At 51.5% G+C, this 14,794-nt stretch overlaps 1 protein-coding gene across 1 annotated transcript; it reads left to right on the top strand.

The window, feature by feature from the left end:
• The first annotated feature begins 8,408 nt into the window (after positions 1-8,408).
• Positions 8,409-14,579, top strand: Ccnd3 (cyclin D3). The gene is made up of 5 exons (XM_059244055.1): positions 8,409-8,816; positions 9,679-9,894; positions 12,344-12,503; positions 12,967-13,103; positions 13,489-14,579. The coding sequence occupies exons 1-5, from the start codon at positions 8,619-8,621 to the stop codon at positions 13,654-13,656; spliced, it is 879 nt and encodes a 292-aa protein (XP_059100038.1). The 5' UTR covers positions 8,409-8,618; the 3' UTR covers positions 13,657-14,579.
• Positions 14,580-14,794: the final 215 nt, after the last annotated feature.

Below are 14,794 nucleotides of genomic sequence, written 5' to 3' on the forward strand. Positions count from 1 at the left end.
GGTGGCTGCTCACACCGTTAACCCCAGGAGAGGCAGGCAGATCTCTGTGAGCTCCAGGCCAGCCTGGTCTACAGAGAGCTCCATAGTGAGACCCTGTGTCTTAAACAAACAAACAAATAATACAAAAATAAGCCCAGAAGTATAATAACAGAATTTCATGCTAGCTCCAGTTAAAAAAGAAGAAACATAATAAATCAACATGTAGTTTAGTAGAAAGTCAACTTAATCACGATATACTACTCTTTTTATTCATTTATTTTTTCCTTTCTTTCTTCTTCTTCTTCTTTTTTTTTTTTAGAGCTAAGGACCGAACCCAGGGCCTTGCGCTTGCTAGGCAAGCTCTCTACCACTGAGCTAAATCCCCAACCCCTATTTTTTTTTACTTTTTTGGGGGGATTGTTTGTTTTACTTTTGAGACAAAGTCTCACTATGTAGCCCTGGCAGGAACTCTCTATGTAAAACAGACTGATAAAACTCATGAATATCTGCCTGTCTCTTCAGTACTGGAATTGTAGGCTTAACATTACATTAATTAGTTAATTAACTAGTGTGGGAGGGGGTGCCATGATGTGAGTGTCGACGTCAGAGGATAACTTGTGAGATTTGGTTCTCTCCTTCTATGATATGGGTCCCAGGGATTGAACTCAGGTCCTGAGCCTGGCAGGCAGCAAGTGTCCATACTGCTAAGCGGTCTCCACATCCCCAGTGGCTGCAGTTTTTATAGATCACCGGGATTCATTTGCTGGCATCTTGGTAAGGGCTTGCATCCATGCCCTTACGTGGACTTTTCTTTCCATATATCATTCTTGCTTCTTTTTCCTTTGTGCTGTGAGTTGAACCTGGGATCTCCAACATGCTAGGCGGATGTTCTACCAATGAGTTCTACCACAGCCCTGAGATATTTTTTACTTTTGAGTCAGGGTCTCATATATCCCAGTTTTGTTTCAAACTCACTATTAGAAGGTGACCTTGACTTTCTGATCTCCCTGCTCTCCTCCCAGGTGGAGACTACAGACATGAACTACTGGGCCCAGTTTACACAGCACTAGGGAATGTCACCCAGGGCTTCATACATGCTGGACAAACGCTCTATCCGCTGAGCTCCATCCACAGCCTAAAACAGGATCTTGCTAAGTTGCCCAGGCAGGTTTTGAACTTGTAATATTTCTGCCCTAGCCCTACCTCCTAGCTGGATTTTGGGCGTGTACGAAGATGCCTAGCTTCTCTTTGGATTTTGGAATTAATGCTACATTAAAAATGAGTTGAGAGCTGGGTGGTGGTGGCGCACTTCTTTAATCCCCAGCACACATAAGGCAGAGGCAGATGGATCTCTGAGTTCGAGGCCGGCCTAGTCTACAGAGTGAGTTCCAGGACAACCAGGACTATACAGAGAAACCCCCTCTCTCAGCCCCTCACTGCTGGGGAGACAACTCAAGATGTAAAGTGCCAGCATGAACTGGGCAAGCGTGAGGACCTCAGTTTGGATCCTCAGCTCCCGGGTAAAGCTGGATGTGGTGACAAGCGGCTGTAACCCCAGTGTGCCCGTGGAGAGATGAGAGGGAGAAAGAGAATTCCTGGAAGCTAGCCCAGGGCATATAAACAAGAGAAACCTTGTCTTAACAGAGTAGAAGGCGAGAGCCTCTATATAAGACTTAAACACATGTGTCATGACACATGTATTCCTGTACACACACATAAGTACACACATACACGTAATACAAACACGCACAAAGAAAGAGGAAGAAGGGGAGGAGGAGCTAGGCAGGTCACCCAGGGAATGCCTGGGATGTCTCCCTGAAGTGGGGTACTGGCCCCGGGCTTTACCTGCTTCTGGCCAGTGCACTGCCACAGATGAGGACCTGATATGACCTTCTCCTTCCTGAGATATCTCAAGTTCTTCACACACACACACACACACACACACACACACACACACACACACGGCACCGTAAAACAACTCACAGAAGTTGTTTCTCTTCTTCCACATACAGGTTTTGAGGATCAAACTCAGGCCATCAGGATTGGTGGCAAGCACTTTTATGGCATGAGTGAATTTGATGACTTTCAAATGACCTTGGGGGGAAAAAATCTAGGGCCTGTGATGAGTATTTCACTAAAACTAAAGCTTGCTGTTAGACTAGGCTAATTGGCCAGGAGGCTGTGCCTGCCTTATTTCTGCCCCGTCTTTCCCATGCTGGGGTACGTGCAACTGTGCCCAGGGTTTATGTGGGCCAACCAGGTCGTCTTGATTTCCTAACAAGTGCTCTTAGCCACTGGGCCCAGGGTAGAGTTAATTAATTAATTAGTTAATTAAATAGTTTGTAGTCTGTCTTTCTTCTCTTCTTCCTTCCTGTCCTCTCCTCCCTCCCTCCCTCCCCCCTCTTCTCTTCTCTTCTCTTCTCTTCTCTTCTCTTCTCTTCTCTTCTCTTCTCTTCTCTTCTCTTCTCTTCTCTTTTCTCAAGACAGGGTCTTATTCTGTAGCTCTGGCTGTCCTGAATTCGCTTTGTAGACCAGGATGTCCTGGAACCCTGGAACTCACAGAGATCTGCCTGCCTGGGATCATAGGCGTGCGTCACTACACCCAACCTTTCTTTCTCCTTAAAATTACATTTATCTATTTATTCTCTCTCTCTCTCTCTCTCTCTCTCTCTCTCTCTCTCTCTCTCTCTCTCTCTCTGTCTCTCTATCTGTCCATCTGTCTGTCTATCTGTCTCTCTCTTTTCCTTTGAGATAGGGTCTCATGTAGCCCAGTCTGGCTTCAAACTCAGTAAATAGCTGAAGATGATCTTGATCTTAAAACGAAATTAGATTTTTATTTTTTATTGTGTTCGTGCATGCATGAACGTGCATGCATGTTTGTGTGTCCATGGAGGCCAGATGCCTTGGATCCCCATGAAGCTTGGTTCTGGGAATCAAACTCTGGTCCCCAAGAACAGCAAGAACTCTTTTTTGTTTGTTTGTTTTGTTTTGTTTTTTTGAGACAAGGTTTCTCTGTGTAGCCCCGACTGATCTGGACCTCAGAGATCTGCCTGCCTCTGCCTCCTGAATGTTGGGATTAAAGTTGAGCCCTTGTTTTTAAAGGCTAAATAACTATTCTTCTTCTTTTATGGACTATTCTAGCTCATATTGGCTTGGAATTCACTCTATAGCCCAGGTTGGCCTTGAACTTGGGGGATTCTCCTTATTAGGATTCCATGTCTGTGCCACGATGCCCAATTATGGTATTGTGTTTATTTCTCAATTTTTAAAAAACTCTATTTTACGCATAGGGGTATTTTGCCGGGTGTATTTATGTGCACCACATGCATGCCTGGTGCCTGTGGATGCTAGAGGAGAGCATCAGATCTCCTAGAACTAAAGTTACAGATGACCATACGAGTGCTGGGAATTGAACCTGGGGCCTCTGCAACAGCAGCAAGTGCTTTTAATCACTGAGCCATTTTTCCAGCTCCTTAATTTCTCAATTGTAGTAAATGTTTGTAAAACAGTTATAAAAATGGGCCATAAGAGACACATGTTCTTGGCATACAGGAAGTCTTGGGTTCAGTTCTAGCTACTGTTATTATATTGATGGTTGTAAATACCTGTACACATAGACAGGTTTGGCTTTGAAGTACCTTAATCACAACTAACTTTTTTCTTCCTGTGGGTCTGTGGATTGAACCTAGGGACTTCAAGAATTCTGGGCAAGTGCTTTACCACTGAGCAACACCCAGGCTCAGAGAAGAGTACTTTTGAGGGGGAGGAAGGAAGAGAGGGCTAGAGGGAGGGAAGGAGGGAGAGAGAGGGAGAGAGAGAGAGAGAGAGAGAGAGAGAGAGAGAGAGAGAGAGAGAATTGTTATTACAGAAACAAATTTTTTTTTTTTTTTTTTTTTTTTTTTTTTTTTTTTTGGAGAGGAATTAGAAGGACAAGTTTCACTACTAGGTAGTCCAGGCTGGCCTTGAACCTCCAGCAATCCTCCTGCTTCACACTCCTGAGTACTAGGATTATAGGTGTGGGCCACCACAGTTAATTTAGAAACTACTGCCTTTGGATGTTCACTTTGCCCCAGATATGTGCAAGCGACTTTTGGCCCTTTGGTCTTCAAAACACCCCTGTAGGGTAGGGACCTTTGTTATTACCCAACTGGAGGAAAAGAGAAGCCGATAAAAGAGGACCAGTCTTTCCTCAGAGCCATGGGTGTGGACCCAGATTTTAAACTGAGAGCAGCTTTTGTCCACCTTCCTGTTTTGGGGTCATACCCCCTCTTCTTCGCCCATATCTAGTTGTCTCTCTCTCTCTGTCATTTCAGTGGGTCTGAGGTAATTGTAAGGTGAGAGCCCTCACCTGTCACCTGGTTCCTCCTTCTGGGTCTCAGATGGAGACATTCCAGTGATAAAGAGGCGAGGGAGTGGGAGGAGGAAGGAGGCATGATGTCCTTCTTCCTCGGGGCTCTCCCTGGGGCCCCTGACAGCTCATTCCGGCTCTCCTCTAATTTGCCATTCCATTGAGTAACTTTTGTAATTGGATGCACCTGGCCCGCAGGTTTACTCCCCTGCTCATTGCTCTGCCTTCTTATCTTTTCTCTTTTTGAGCAGAGTCTCCTGTAGCCCAGGATAGACTTGAATTTTGGATCTTCCTGCTTCCACCTCCTGGGTGCTGAGATAGATCGCCGGTGTGTGCCACTACCCCTGGCCTTGCCCCGTATTTCTTCAGTGCTGGGAATTGACCCTATGGCTTCATTCGTATCAGTCAAACACTCTGCTCACCGAGATACATCCCCAGCCCTTGTTTGTCGCTTGGTCTTCTCAGGTCTAGTCTTTGAGGGGCAGCGATGGTGAAGCAGATGGGTGCACCTCTCAGGAGTTCTCCGAGGAGCCACCTGCTCCGTCAGCAGCCAGCCTTCATGTAGCCAGTCAGCTCCTTGGCTCTGAAGACCCCGGCCAGAGGGGCTCTTCAACAGCTCTCCAAGAAGACAAAGCAGCCTCAGGGACTCAGCTGTCTGTGGGTGCCCTTTCTCATTAAGAGACCAACAAGGAAGAAATCGATATCCACCCATAGGCACTGGAGGCAAGGGAATGTGTGGTGGAGAGCTGGGCGGACAGGTTGCCCCCGGCCCCCACTGCTGAGCCTCCCTACTTTTCTAAATCAGAGTGTTTACCTTTTTCTATCCCCCCATCCTCTCTTCCAAATTCTTTTTTTTTTTTTTTTTTTTTTGGTTTTTCGAAACAGGGTTTCTCTGTGTAGCTTTGTGCCTTTTCCTGGAACTCACTTGGTAGCCCAGGCTGGCCTCGAACTCACAGAAATCCACCTGGCTCTGCCTCCCGAGTGCTGGGATTAAAGGCGTGCGCCACCAACGCCCGTTCTTCCAAATTCTTAAGCATGTGTTGCCCTGGCGCTCTGGGATTTCTCCCTGTTTTTTTTTTTTTTTTTTTTCTGAAGACACCCCACCCCATTTCTACAGATGCTAATAGATCTCCATTGCTGATCCTAACTCAAAAGGTGTGGCTTTCTCTCTTCTCCCTCTTCCTGGTAGCTACCTTCCTTGTTTTTGTTTTCAAACTCTAATACAATGGTCCTCAAGCTTTAAAATTAAAAAAAAAAAAAAAGCCATGGGATTGCAGATGTAGCTCAATGGTAGAGCATACCTGCCTAGCATGTACCGAGTCCTGGCTTTGAACCCAGCATCTCTCTCTCTCCCTTTCTCCCTCCTGACCCCTAGCCCCCTGCAAGGGCATGAACTCTGGTGCTAGGCTAGACTGCAGCCTGCTTCTACCACTTGGTAGCTATGTGAGCTCTCGATGGTTAGTCGATCAATCTGATGTATTAACACCCCAGCCCCTGTTAAAATGAGCAAAATAGTTAGGCGGTGGCGGCACACTCCTGTAATCCCAGCACTCGGAGGCAGAGGCAGGCGGATCTCTGAGTTTGAAGCCAGCTTTGTCTACAGAGTTTCAGGGCAGCCAGAGCTACACGGAGAAACCCGTCTCAAACTCCCCCTCAAAAGGGAAGGGGTAAAATAATATACTTCCTGTAAGGTTGTTGTGTAGATGAAATGATTCGTTACATCTCAGGTATGTGTAGTTCTGGATCATAGTACATGAACATGAAGACCTGTCGCTCTTGTTGGTGCTCACAGCAAGGTGCTGTATCCAGAGGACATGCAGCCATCCAGGACTTTATCTTTGCCCTTCAGGACAGGAAGTTTGGTGGTGCATGCCTATAATCCCAGAATTTGAGAGGAAGAAGCAGTAGGATTGTTGCCAGCTGGAGGCTATCCTGCTCTTCATAGGCCAGAGCTACATAGTGAGACCTTGTCTCAAAAAACTAACAAAATGTTAGTGTGGGTGGTGCATGCAATTGGAAGGTAATGGCAGAAGGATCAAATCCAGCCTCAATCATACAGTAAGTTCAAAGCCAGCCTGGGTTACATAAGACCCTGTCTTAAAACGTGCCTGCCTCCCAGTTTTTTAAGTGTACGGTTTGCAATATAAGCATGGTGGTACACACTTGTAATGCCAGCATTTGGGAAACAGATACAAGGAGCCACAAAGTTCAAGGTCAGTGTGGGGCTGGACGGTAAGACACTGGAGAGGTGACCTTCTGTGAGCTAATCCCATCATGCCTCATTCTTCCCGTATAAGGATATGGTGGTGGATTCTAACCCCTTGCTCAGTGCCCAGCATGCAAATGGGCTCATGCTTATCCACTGTCCCCTGCCTTTGCTAGAGATCACTTGGACAGAGGGGACAGAGCAGTGCCTGTGTGGTTCAGTCCTTGCCTTCCTTCTTTCCTCCTTTCTCCTTCTCCCTTCTTCTTTCCTGCCTTCCTTCTTTTCTTTTCTTTTTGTTTTTGAGACAGTCTCACTCTATAGCTCTGGCTGGCTTAGAACTCTGTACTTAGACCAGGCTGGCTATGAACTCACAGAGATCTACCTGCCTCTGTCTCCAAAGTGAGGGGATCAAAGGTGTGCAACCCCCCCCCCCCCCCAGCCTTCTACTTTTCCCTTTTTCTTTTTGAGTCTTCTGATGTGGCTCTCTGGCTGGCCTGGAATTCTCCACAGGCTTCCTGCCTCCTCCCAAGTGTTTGATCACAGGCATGTGCCATCATGTCCAATTCTGCAATTTGATGATTTTTTGTTTTGTTTTATTCAGAGGAGACAGGGTCTCATTCTAGTCCAGGCTGGTCTGGAAATATACTGTAGTTCTCTCAGCCTCTGAAGTCCTGGTATTATAAACATAAGCAATCACTATATTATTATTTGGTTTGGTTGTCTTTTGTTTTTGAGATAGATCTTATGCAGCCCAGGCTGGTCGCGAACTCATTAAATAACTAAAATGACCTCAGACTTTTTTTTTTTTTTTTTTTTTTTAGTTTTTCTAGACAGTTTTTCTGTGTGGCTCTGGCTGTCTTGGAACTCACTCTGCAGACCAGGCTGGCTGCCTCTGCCTCCTGAATGCTGGGGATTAAAGGTGTGTGCCACCACTGCCAGGTCCAAATGGCTTTTAATATGCTGATTTCGACCAACACAAAACAATGCAGTGTCTCATTCAGCAGACCTGAGAAACTGCATTTCTTCTTTTGCTTTTCATTTTTTCCTTTGGAGCCTGTCCTGGAACTCGTTCTGTAGACCAGGCTGGCCTCGAACTCACAGAGATCTGCCTGCCTCTGCCTCCTGGGTGCTGGGATTAAAGGCATGCGCTACCACCACCCGGCTGCTTTACATTTTTTGTGTGTGTGTGTGTGCGCGCGCGCGTGTGTCCGCGCTCGCTCGCGGGGTGGGAAGCATGTTACAGCGATGGTGTGGAAATCAGAGGACAACTTTTGGGAGTTGATTCTTTTCTTCCATCATGTGGGTCACAGGGATCACACCCAGGTTGTCAGACTTGTGACATAATCCTTTACTTTCTGAGCCATCGAATCAGCCAGAAACTACACTTCTGGTCAGCTCCCAGATGCTGCTGCTGTAGGTCTGTCGAATTCATTTAAGTAGACAAGATTCTGGAGCCAGGTTTCCCGAAGGACTGACAGTGAGATCTTTGCAAATACTAGTGTGCCTCACTTTCATGGTAGGCAAAATAAAGCCCAATTCGGTCCATACCTGGAACGCACCTTAAGGTAGGAGTGACCCAACTATGCTGCTATTACTGCATTCCCTAGAGCAATGAAGTAGGGTGCATACGTGAATGAATGAATAAATTTGGCCACTAATTCTTTCCTGGGTAGCTAGAGTCACGACAGGGCCCATTGATGGGGAAGAACGCACCCTCCCAGAAAGTTCTCTCCACCCTCTTGGTCAGGAGGGCCCCGAGGGCCCGGAAGCCTGCAGGCGGGCGCTCAGCGGACCAATGGGGCTGCGGGGAAGGAGGGGCTAGCGCCCGCCAGCCCTTTCCGTCCGCGGCCCCGCCCCCTTGGAACGTTGTGACGTCGGAGCATTCCACGGTTGCTACATCGTCGCGAGGGGCGGGGCGCCTGTCAGGGAAGCGGTGCGCGCGGGTGGCGGGCGGGCTGGGGCTTCTCCATACAGTGCCAGCGCCAGCGCCAGACCCGCCCGCACCCCGCGCTCTCCCTCGTGCGCGTCGCCTCTCCAAGGACTTGCCAGCACGCACTCCTGCTCTCTCCCGTGAGCCGTCGCAGGATGGAGCTGCTGTGTTGCGAGGGCACCCGGCACGCGCCCCGGGCCGGGCCCGACCCGCGGCTGCTGGGGGACCAGCGTGTCCTGCAGAGCTTGCTCCGCCTGGAGGACCGCTACGTGCCGCGAGCCTCCTACTTCCAGTGCGTGCAAAAGGAGATCAAGCCGCACATGCGGAAGATGCTGGCGTACTGGATGCTGGAGGTAAGGCCCGGACCGGTCCCTTCTCCTCACCCCACCCCCACCTCCGGCTCTGGGCAGATCGAAGTTGCCCTGTTGAGGCATCGCGATCCGGACCACAATCTGCAAGATGCTTTGGCGGCCCAGACTTCAGGGGCCTGGTCTTTTCACACAGGCACCCTAGCCAGCTGCCTGTGCCCTGTCCCTTTCCTCTCCCCAATCCTTATCGGCTTCTTCTGGGACTGCCAGTCACTTGGCACTGTAACTAAACTTCACTTTGGGTCGGGAAAGCGGGCTAAGGGCCACTGTTTCCCCTCTGGCTTTTCTCGGTGTCTCCTGCTTCCTTCCTCTCCCGGTGTTCTCGGAGAGCGCGTTTGGAAAGCCCTGGACTCGACCGCCTTCGCCCCAGAACTGGTTCCTGTGTCTGTCGCGGGGTTCTGGCGGGGGAAGCTGGTGGGGGTGGCGCGCGCTCGGTTCCGGTCCACAGGGAAATGAAAAGTGCGGGAGACCGCGGCAGGAGTTCCCTCCCTTCCCCTTGGGAGTGTGTGTGCAGTGGGTGGTGGTAATGAGGGTAAGGTCCCAATTCTCTCTAGGTGACCCTTCCGTCCCCCTTCCGCTCGCCGTGGGGGGAGGGGAGCCTGGAATCCTTCGTGAGCAAGGGCTCCTCTCCTTCACACCCCCTCCACTCCGGGGTGGGGAGGAGGCCATGCAGAGGAAGTGGGGGGGTCACCTTGGGGAGGGCGCATCCTCCTCGGTTATTGATACTTGTAAGTTTATCCCCCTCTCTGTTTATTTTTTTGCTCCACATTCCACTCTCCCTCCACCCCCCACGCTGCTGTGTTTCGCTCGGTCCTTCCCTAGTAATGACTCGTGCGCCATCCCTCAGGTGTGTGAGGAGCAGCGCTGCGAGGAGGATGTCTTTCCTCTGGCCATGAACTACCTGGATCGCTACCTGTCCTGCGTGCCCACCCGAAAGGCGCAACTGCAGCTCCTCGGTACGGTCTGCCTGTTGCTGGCCTCCAAGCTGCGCGAAACCACGCCCCTGACTATTGAGAAGCTTTGCATCTATACGGACCAAGCCGTGGCTCCCTGGCAGTTGCGGGTGCGTGTGGACCCCCCCCTCCCTTTGCCCCCGCGCTCAACATACTGTCGCCCTATGTACTAGAAAAAGGAACGCAAGCTCACCCCCCCCCCCACCAACCCTCCCCTCGCCCCGGGCCAGTTTTTTGGAAAAGAACTAGGGTGGGACAAAGGCCATGTAGTGTGGTAGTTGTGCTTCAGTTGCAGGCTTCAAAACTAAACGAACCCCCTTCCTCTGACCATAGTGAGGTTCCACTCCTAACTCGGTCTTTCCCCCAGATAGCAACAAGTCCAATTGCCGGTCTGTACACCAGTACTTTGCCTCTGGGTTTACACAGCCACCGTGAGTTATTTATTGGCGGCAGCAGGGCATGTCTGCACACCCCCACCGGAGTGGAATGTGCTTCACGTGGGGGAGGGGGCTGCCTTGCATGAGTCTTTATCCCCGTGTGGACTTTGTGATGGAAAAGCCTCCCAGAGCTGATTAAAGCCAGGCCCTGATTGCTGGAAGTGCTGAGGTGTTTTCATCCCTCTCCCTGCTAGCCCCAAAGACAGAGCCCCTTCCCCACCCGCCCTTCCTTGTCTTCTGAAAAACTGGAGCAGCTGCCCTGGGCCGGTGGAAGGATTTCTCCCTTGGCTGCTTAGCCAAAGGCCAGAGACAGACAGGGAGCTGAGCTGCAGCTGCTTCCGACGTGATAATGATGCCGGTCCCCTGGCCCTCCCACTCAGACCAAGGGCTTTCATAACCCTGTGGGGAGCTGCTGTCACTCCTGTGGTTTGGGAAGTGGCTCCTTGGGGCCTCTTGCTGGGAACTTGGGCTGGGCTCCTCCAGGCGGGGCAGAAATTGGTTGGGTTCTGCCCTGCCCCGGAGGAGTCAGGGAGGAGGTGGAGGAACTGCTTGGATCTGGAAGAGAGCATGAACATCATCTCCCACAGGGTCTGGGGGAGAGGGTGGGTGAGCTGGCACCTCCCTCCACCTTATTCTGTGGCTGGCCAAGCCTTCCCTGACCCTGAAAGGAGTCTCTGGGCCCCATCTCCTAGGGGGGAGGGCAGCAGGCCGACTAATGTGATTGGCTGGCTGGGAAGCTAGGGTACTGGGGCCCCTGACTGCTGTGAGTCGGGGAACTGGATTCCTCTTCCTGTCAAGCAGCTCTCACGGATGGGAGGCCTGAGTTGGGAATCTGGGAGGCCCCACAGCTCTTTGTGATGGATCTAGTAGTTTCCAGAGCCAGGGAGCAAGATGTTTTTGAGGGACTGGGGCAGGGAGGTAGGAGAGTTCCTCTTTGTGAAGAGATTAGGGTGGTCTATGCGAGTGTGTATGAGGGGGAGTTTTTCAGAATAGGCAAGTCCTTCTCCTCGAGGCCTGCGCTGTGAGTGGCCTGCGGTCAGAGTTGTGAGGGACCTCCAAGAACTCCAGCAGTCTAAGCCCTTGCACAGCAGAGGCTGAGGCCCAAGAAAGGAGGGGAAAATTCCAACTGCACGGCACTGACCAGAACGCCTTAAAGCCAGGGGTGAGATGTATGCTGCCAGCCGTGATGTTCTGGAAGTTAGGGCTGGGCTTCTCGTGTCTGGATATAGGGGAGGGTGGCCACCTTCCCTCAGTGAGGACCTCACACACTCTAGTTGCCTCTTGCTCCCATGGAGGCTGGATGCTATTGGTTACCAGGGCAAGTCTCTGTGCCTTACTTCTGGCTCTAGCCCAGGTTTTTTTCAGTAGGGTTCCCTAAAAAACCTGGGACTGACACCTAGGTCATGGCACAAAGAGAGGGACAGTTGTTGCTGGGGTCCTGGAAGAGGCTGGGTGGGGCTGACATTTCTACCTCATTGAGGAGTCAGACCCATGAGTTCCTTCCTGAGATAAAACAATGAAGAAATCCTCATGTGTGCAACTCGGAAATGCAACTCAGGCCAGCACTGGGAACCCCAGACCAATGGGCTGGGGTTGGGGCTCCTAGCCTCCTTCTAAGACCTCTCATTGGTTATGTAGGCTTGGGCAGGTTCCTCAGGGGTCATCTGGATTCATCCTGTTTGGCTTGGCCTCCCTGTCTTGAGACAGGATCCACCCCTGATGTCCCACAAAGGGGCTGTGGGTGGGGTTGGGTAACCTCCCCTTTGAGGAACCTCAGGAGTGCCTTATGCGCATTCTGTCTCCTTAAGAGACCCGCCTGAGATGCAGTGATGGGGAGGGACGGGCTAGTGATGACAGCCCTCTTTCTGAAGTCCTTAGCTTAGAATCGGCTTCAACTCCCGCTGGCCTCAAACTCGGGAGGACCAGGAGGGATGTCAGTCATGTCATTCCAGCAGCCAGTGATGATGAATGGATGCTTGAGTAACCGCCCCTAGCTCTTGCCTGCCCCGAACTCCCCATTCCACGGTGCCAACCCCTGCAGCCAGAGGCAGAACTGTGGATCTTCTGTCAGTCTCACCCCTTTTGCCAGCCGCTGATTCCATGCTCATTCCCCAATCCCCAGGAATGGGAGGTGCTGGTCCTGGGCAAGCTCAAGTGGGACCTAGCTGCTGTGATCGCACACGATTTCCTGGCTCTGATTCTGCACCGCCTTTCTCTGCCCAGTGACCGACTGGCCTTGGTCAAAAAGCATGCCCAGACCTTTTTGGCCCTCTGTGCTACAGGTAAGAGCCTTGGACACATGCTTTTCCAATCTGAGAAAATCAGGATTTGAAGGAGAAGTAGTAACCAGGAGATTGTTTCAATACTCAGAGCTATTTATATAGGATTTTGGTGATCCTGGGATGGAGGTGAGGCACTGTACAGTGAGAGGGGACTTGCCTAAGGTCTCCATCCCAGGGTTTTGGGCACTCCAGTTCCTGGCAAGGTCCAGCCTGGGTAGATGGAAATTTTGCTGTCCACTCAGAACTCAAGAGAAGGTTGGGTGGGGTAGAGCGGTTCACTGATGGTGTGCATGCTTCGGTCAATTGCCAGCACCATGCACACTCCAAGCCCTCCCCTTGGCTCTGAGACACCCCACCCACCACTGGGGGTTCCCAGTATGCTGTATTCAAGCAACCTGGCGTGTTGTAACAGGGACTAGGAAGTATAAGATAGCTCTTCTCATGGTCCCCTCTCTTTTACAAGATTACACCTTTGCAATGTATCCTCCATCCATGATCGCTACGGGCAGCATTGGGGCTGCAGTGCAAGGCCTAGGTGCCTGTTCTATGTCTGGAGATGAGCTCACCGAGTTGCTGGCAGGAATCACAGGCACCGAAGTGGTAAGTCTCAGGCCCCATTCACAAAAAGCAGCGCTATCCCTTGAATCCCCAGAAGAGGGTGGCATCCACCCCCACCCCACCCCAACTCCGATTGTACAACCTTGCCTGCTTCTGTGGCCTTTCATCTCCTGCCTCTGGAGAGGACTGGGTGGGGTGAAGGACAGACACTTCATGGAGCTGCCCCTCTCTTGCCAGGGGCGGGGGACTTGGTGTCAGATGCAGGGCTGCTCTCACACCCTTGCCACATCCTCTTGCCAGTTTCTGAGAACTAAAAACTCGATTCCTGGGCTGGGCTGTGGCCTAACCTCCCCAGACTTCCCGGTGTGCAGGGGGGTGGCCTGTCCTTACACCTGCCTGTTGTCACTGACCTTGCTGTTCTTCCTAGGACTGCCTGCGGGCCTGTCAGGAGCAGATTGAAGCCGCGCTCAGGGAGAGCCTCAGGGAAGCTGCCCAGACGGCCCCCAGCCCGGTGCCCAAAGCCCCCCGGGGCTCTAGCAGCCAGGGGTCCAGTCAGACCAGCACACCCACAGATGTTACTGCCATCCACCTGTAGCTTGGGACAGGCCCCCTCAGGTGGCCACCAAGCAGAGGAGGGGTCACTGCCACCCCCTCCCTTCCTCTTGGAACAATCCATGCCATATCTGAAGCCAGAGGGGGGCCCTTCCCCTCACAAAGCCCAAGGGGCCAGGTCCTGCCTATCCCCACAGTGTGCACTAAGGGGCTGGCTGGCCATGAGGGCTCTGCATGGCCAGTCAGCTCCTCCTCCTTCCCACTCGACCGGCTTGGCTGTTCTGGGCCATGCTGGTCAGAGAAATTCAAACAGGTAAAATCCATGCACCAGCATTCCTTTTTGAGTCCCTCCTCTCTCCGGGGCTCTAATCTTCTCAATTGCCAAAATGCCCCAGTACCTTCCAAAGGTGTTGCTCCTGCTAGGGTCAGTGCGTTTGGATTTGGGTCCTTCAGGCATCCTGATAGACACGCATGAAGAGCCAAATAGATGGCTGCCGTATAATCCATGCTCCCAGCTGCTCTTAGAGGGAACAGCCTAGGCCTTGGTCAGAGGGGCAAGAACCTACAAATTCTAGCTTTGCTTCCTGCTTAGCTTCTGTAATTGAAGGGTCTTGAGGGGTGCTGGTGGTCATTTTAATTTATTGCTTTGAATACAACTGTAAGAGGGTACAGTGAGGCCTGTACCCCACAAGCGGTGGTAACCCTGGAGGTTGCTATTTTCTTCCCCTCTGCTACCGCTTTGTGGTCCAGGAGCTGCTACAGCCTGGGTTGGGGCCATGCCTTCCTCTCCTGAGGCTCTGCACCTCAACTTCCAGCAGAGGGTTTAGGCAGGGATGGATGCTCTGGAGGTGACAGAGCCTATCTGGAGAGGTCAAGCCCTGTTGACACAGGTCTTTCCTTAGGCCACAAGGTTTGGGCTGGTGGCCCATTTCTATCATGCTGCCTTAATAAAGATTCCGGAATAAAGCTGGCTTTGGCTGTTGCAGTCCTTGGGATTGTGTGTAGAGGTGGGGGAGTGGGGAGGTGTGTGTGTGCAGGGGCAGGGGGCATGAGTCAGCTGGACCTGTGCACTTCTACAGACTATGGTATAGGGAGTAGCCACCATACCCAAGGACTAGTGGGAAAACAGGGCTGGTCAGCTTTATCTGGAACAAACATTTTTGTTATACTGTGGCATGGCG

The sequence above is a fragment of the Peromyscus eremicus genome, chromosome 16_21 (assembly GCF_949786415.1).
Source record: "Peromyscus eremicus chromosome 16_21, PerEre_H2_v1, whole genome shotgun sequence".
In the NCBI taxonomy this organism is placed as follows: Eukaryota; Metazoa; Chordata; class Mammalia; order Rodentia; family Cricetidae; genus Peromyscus; species Peromyscus eremicus.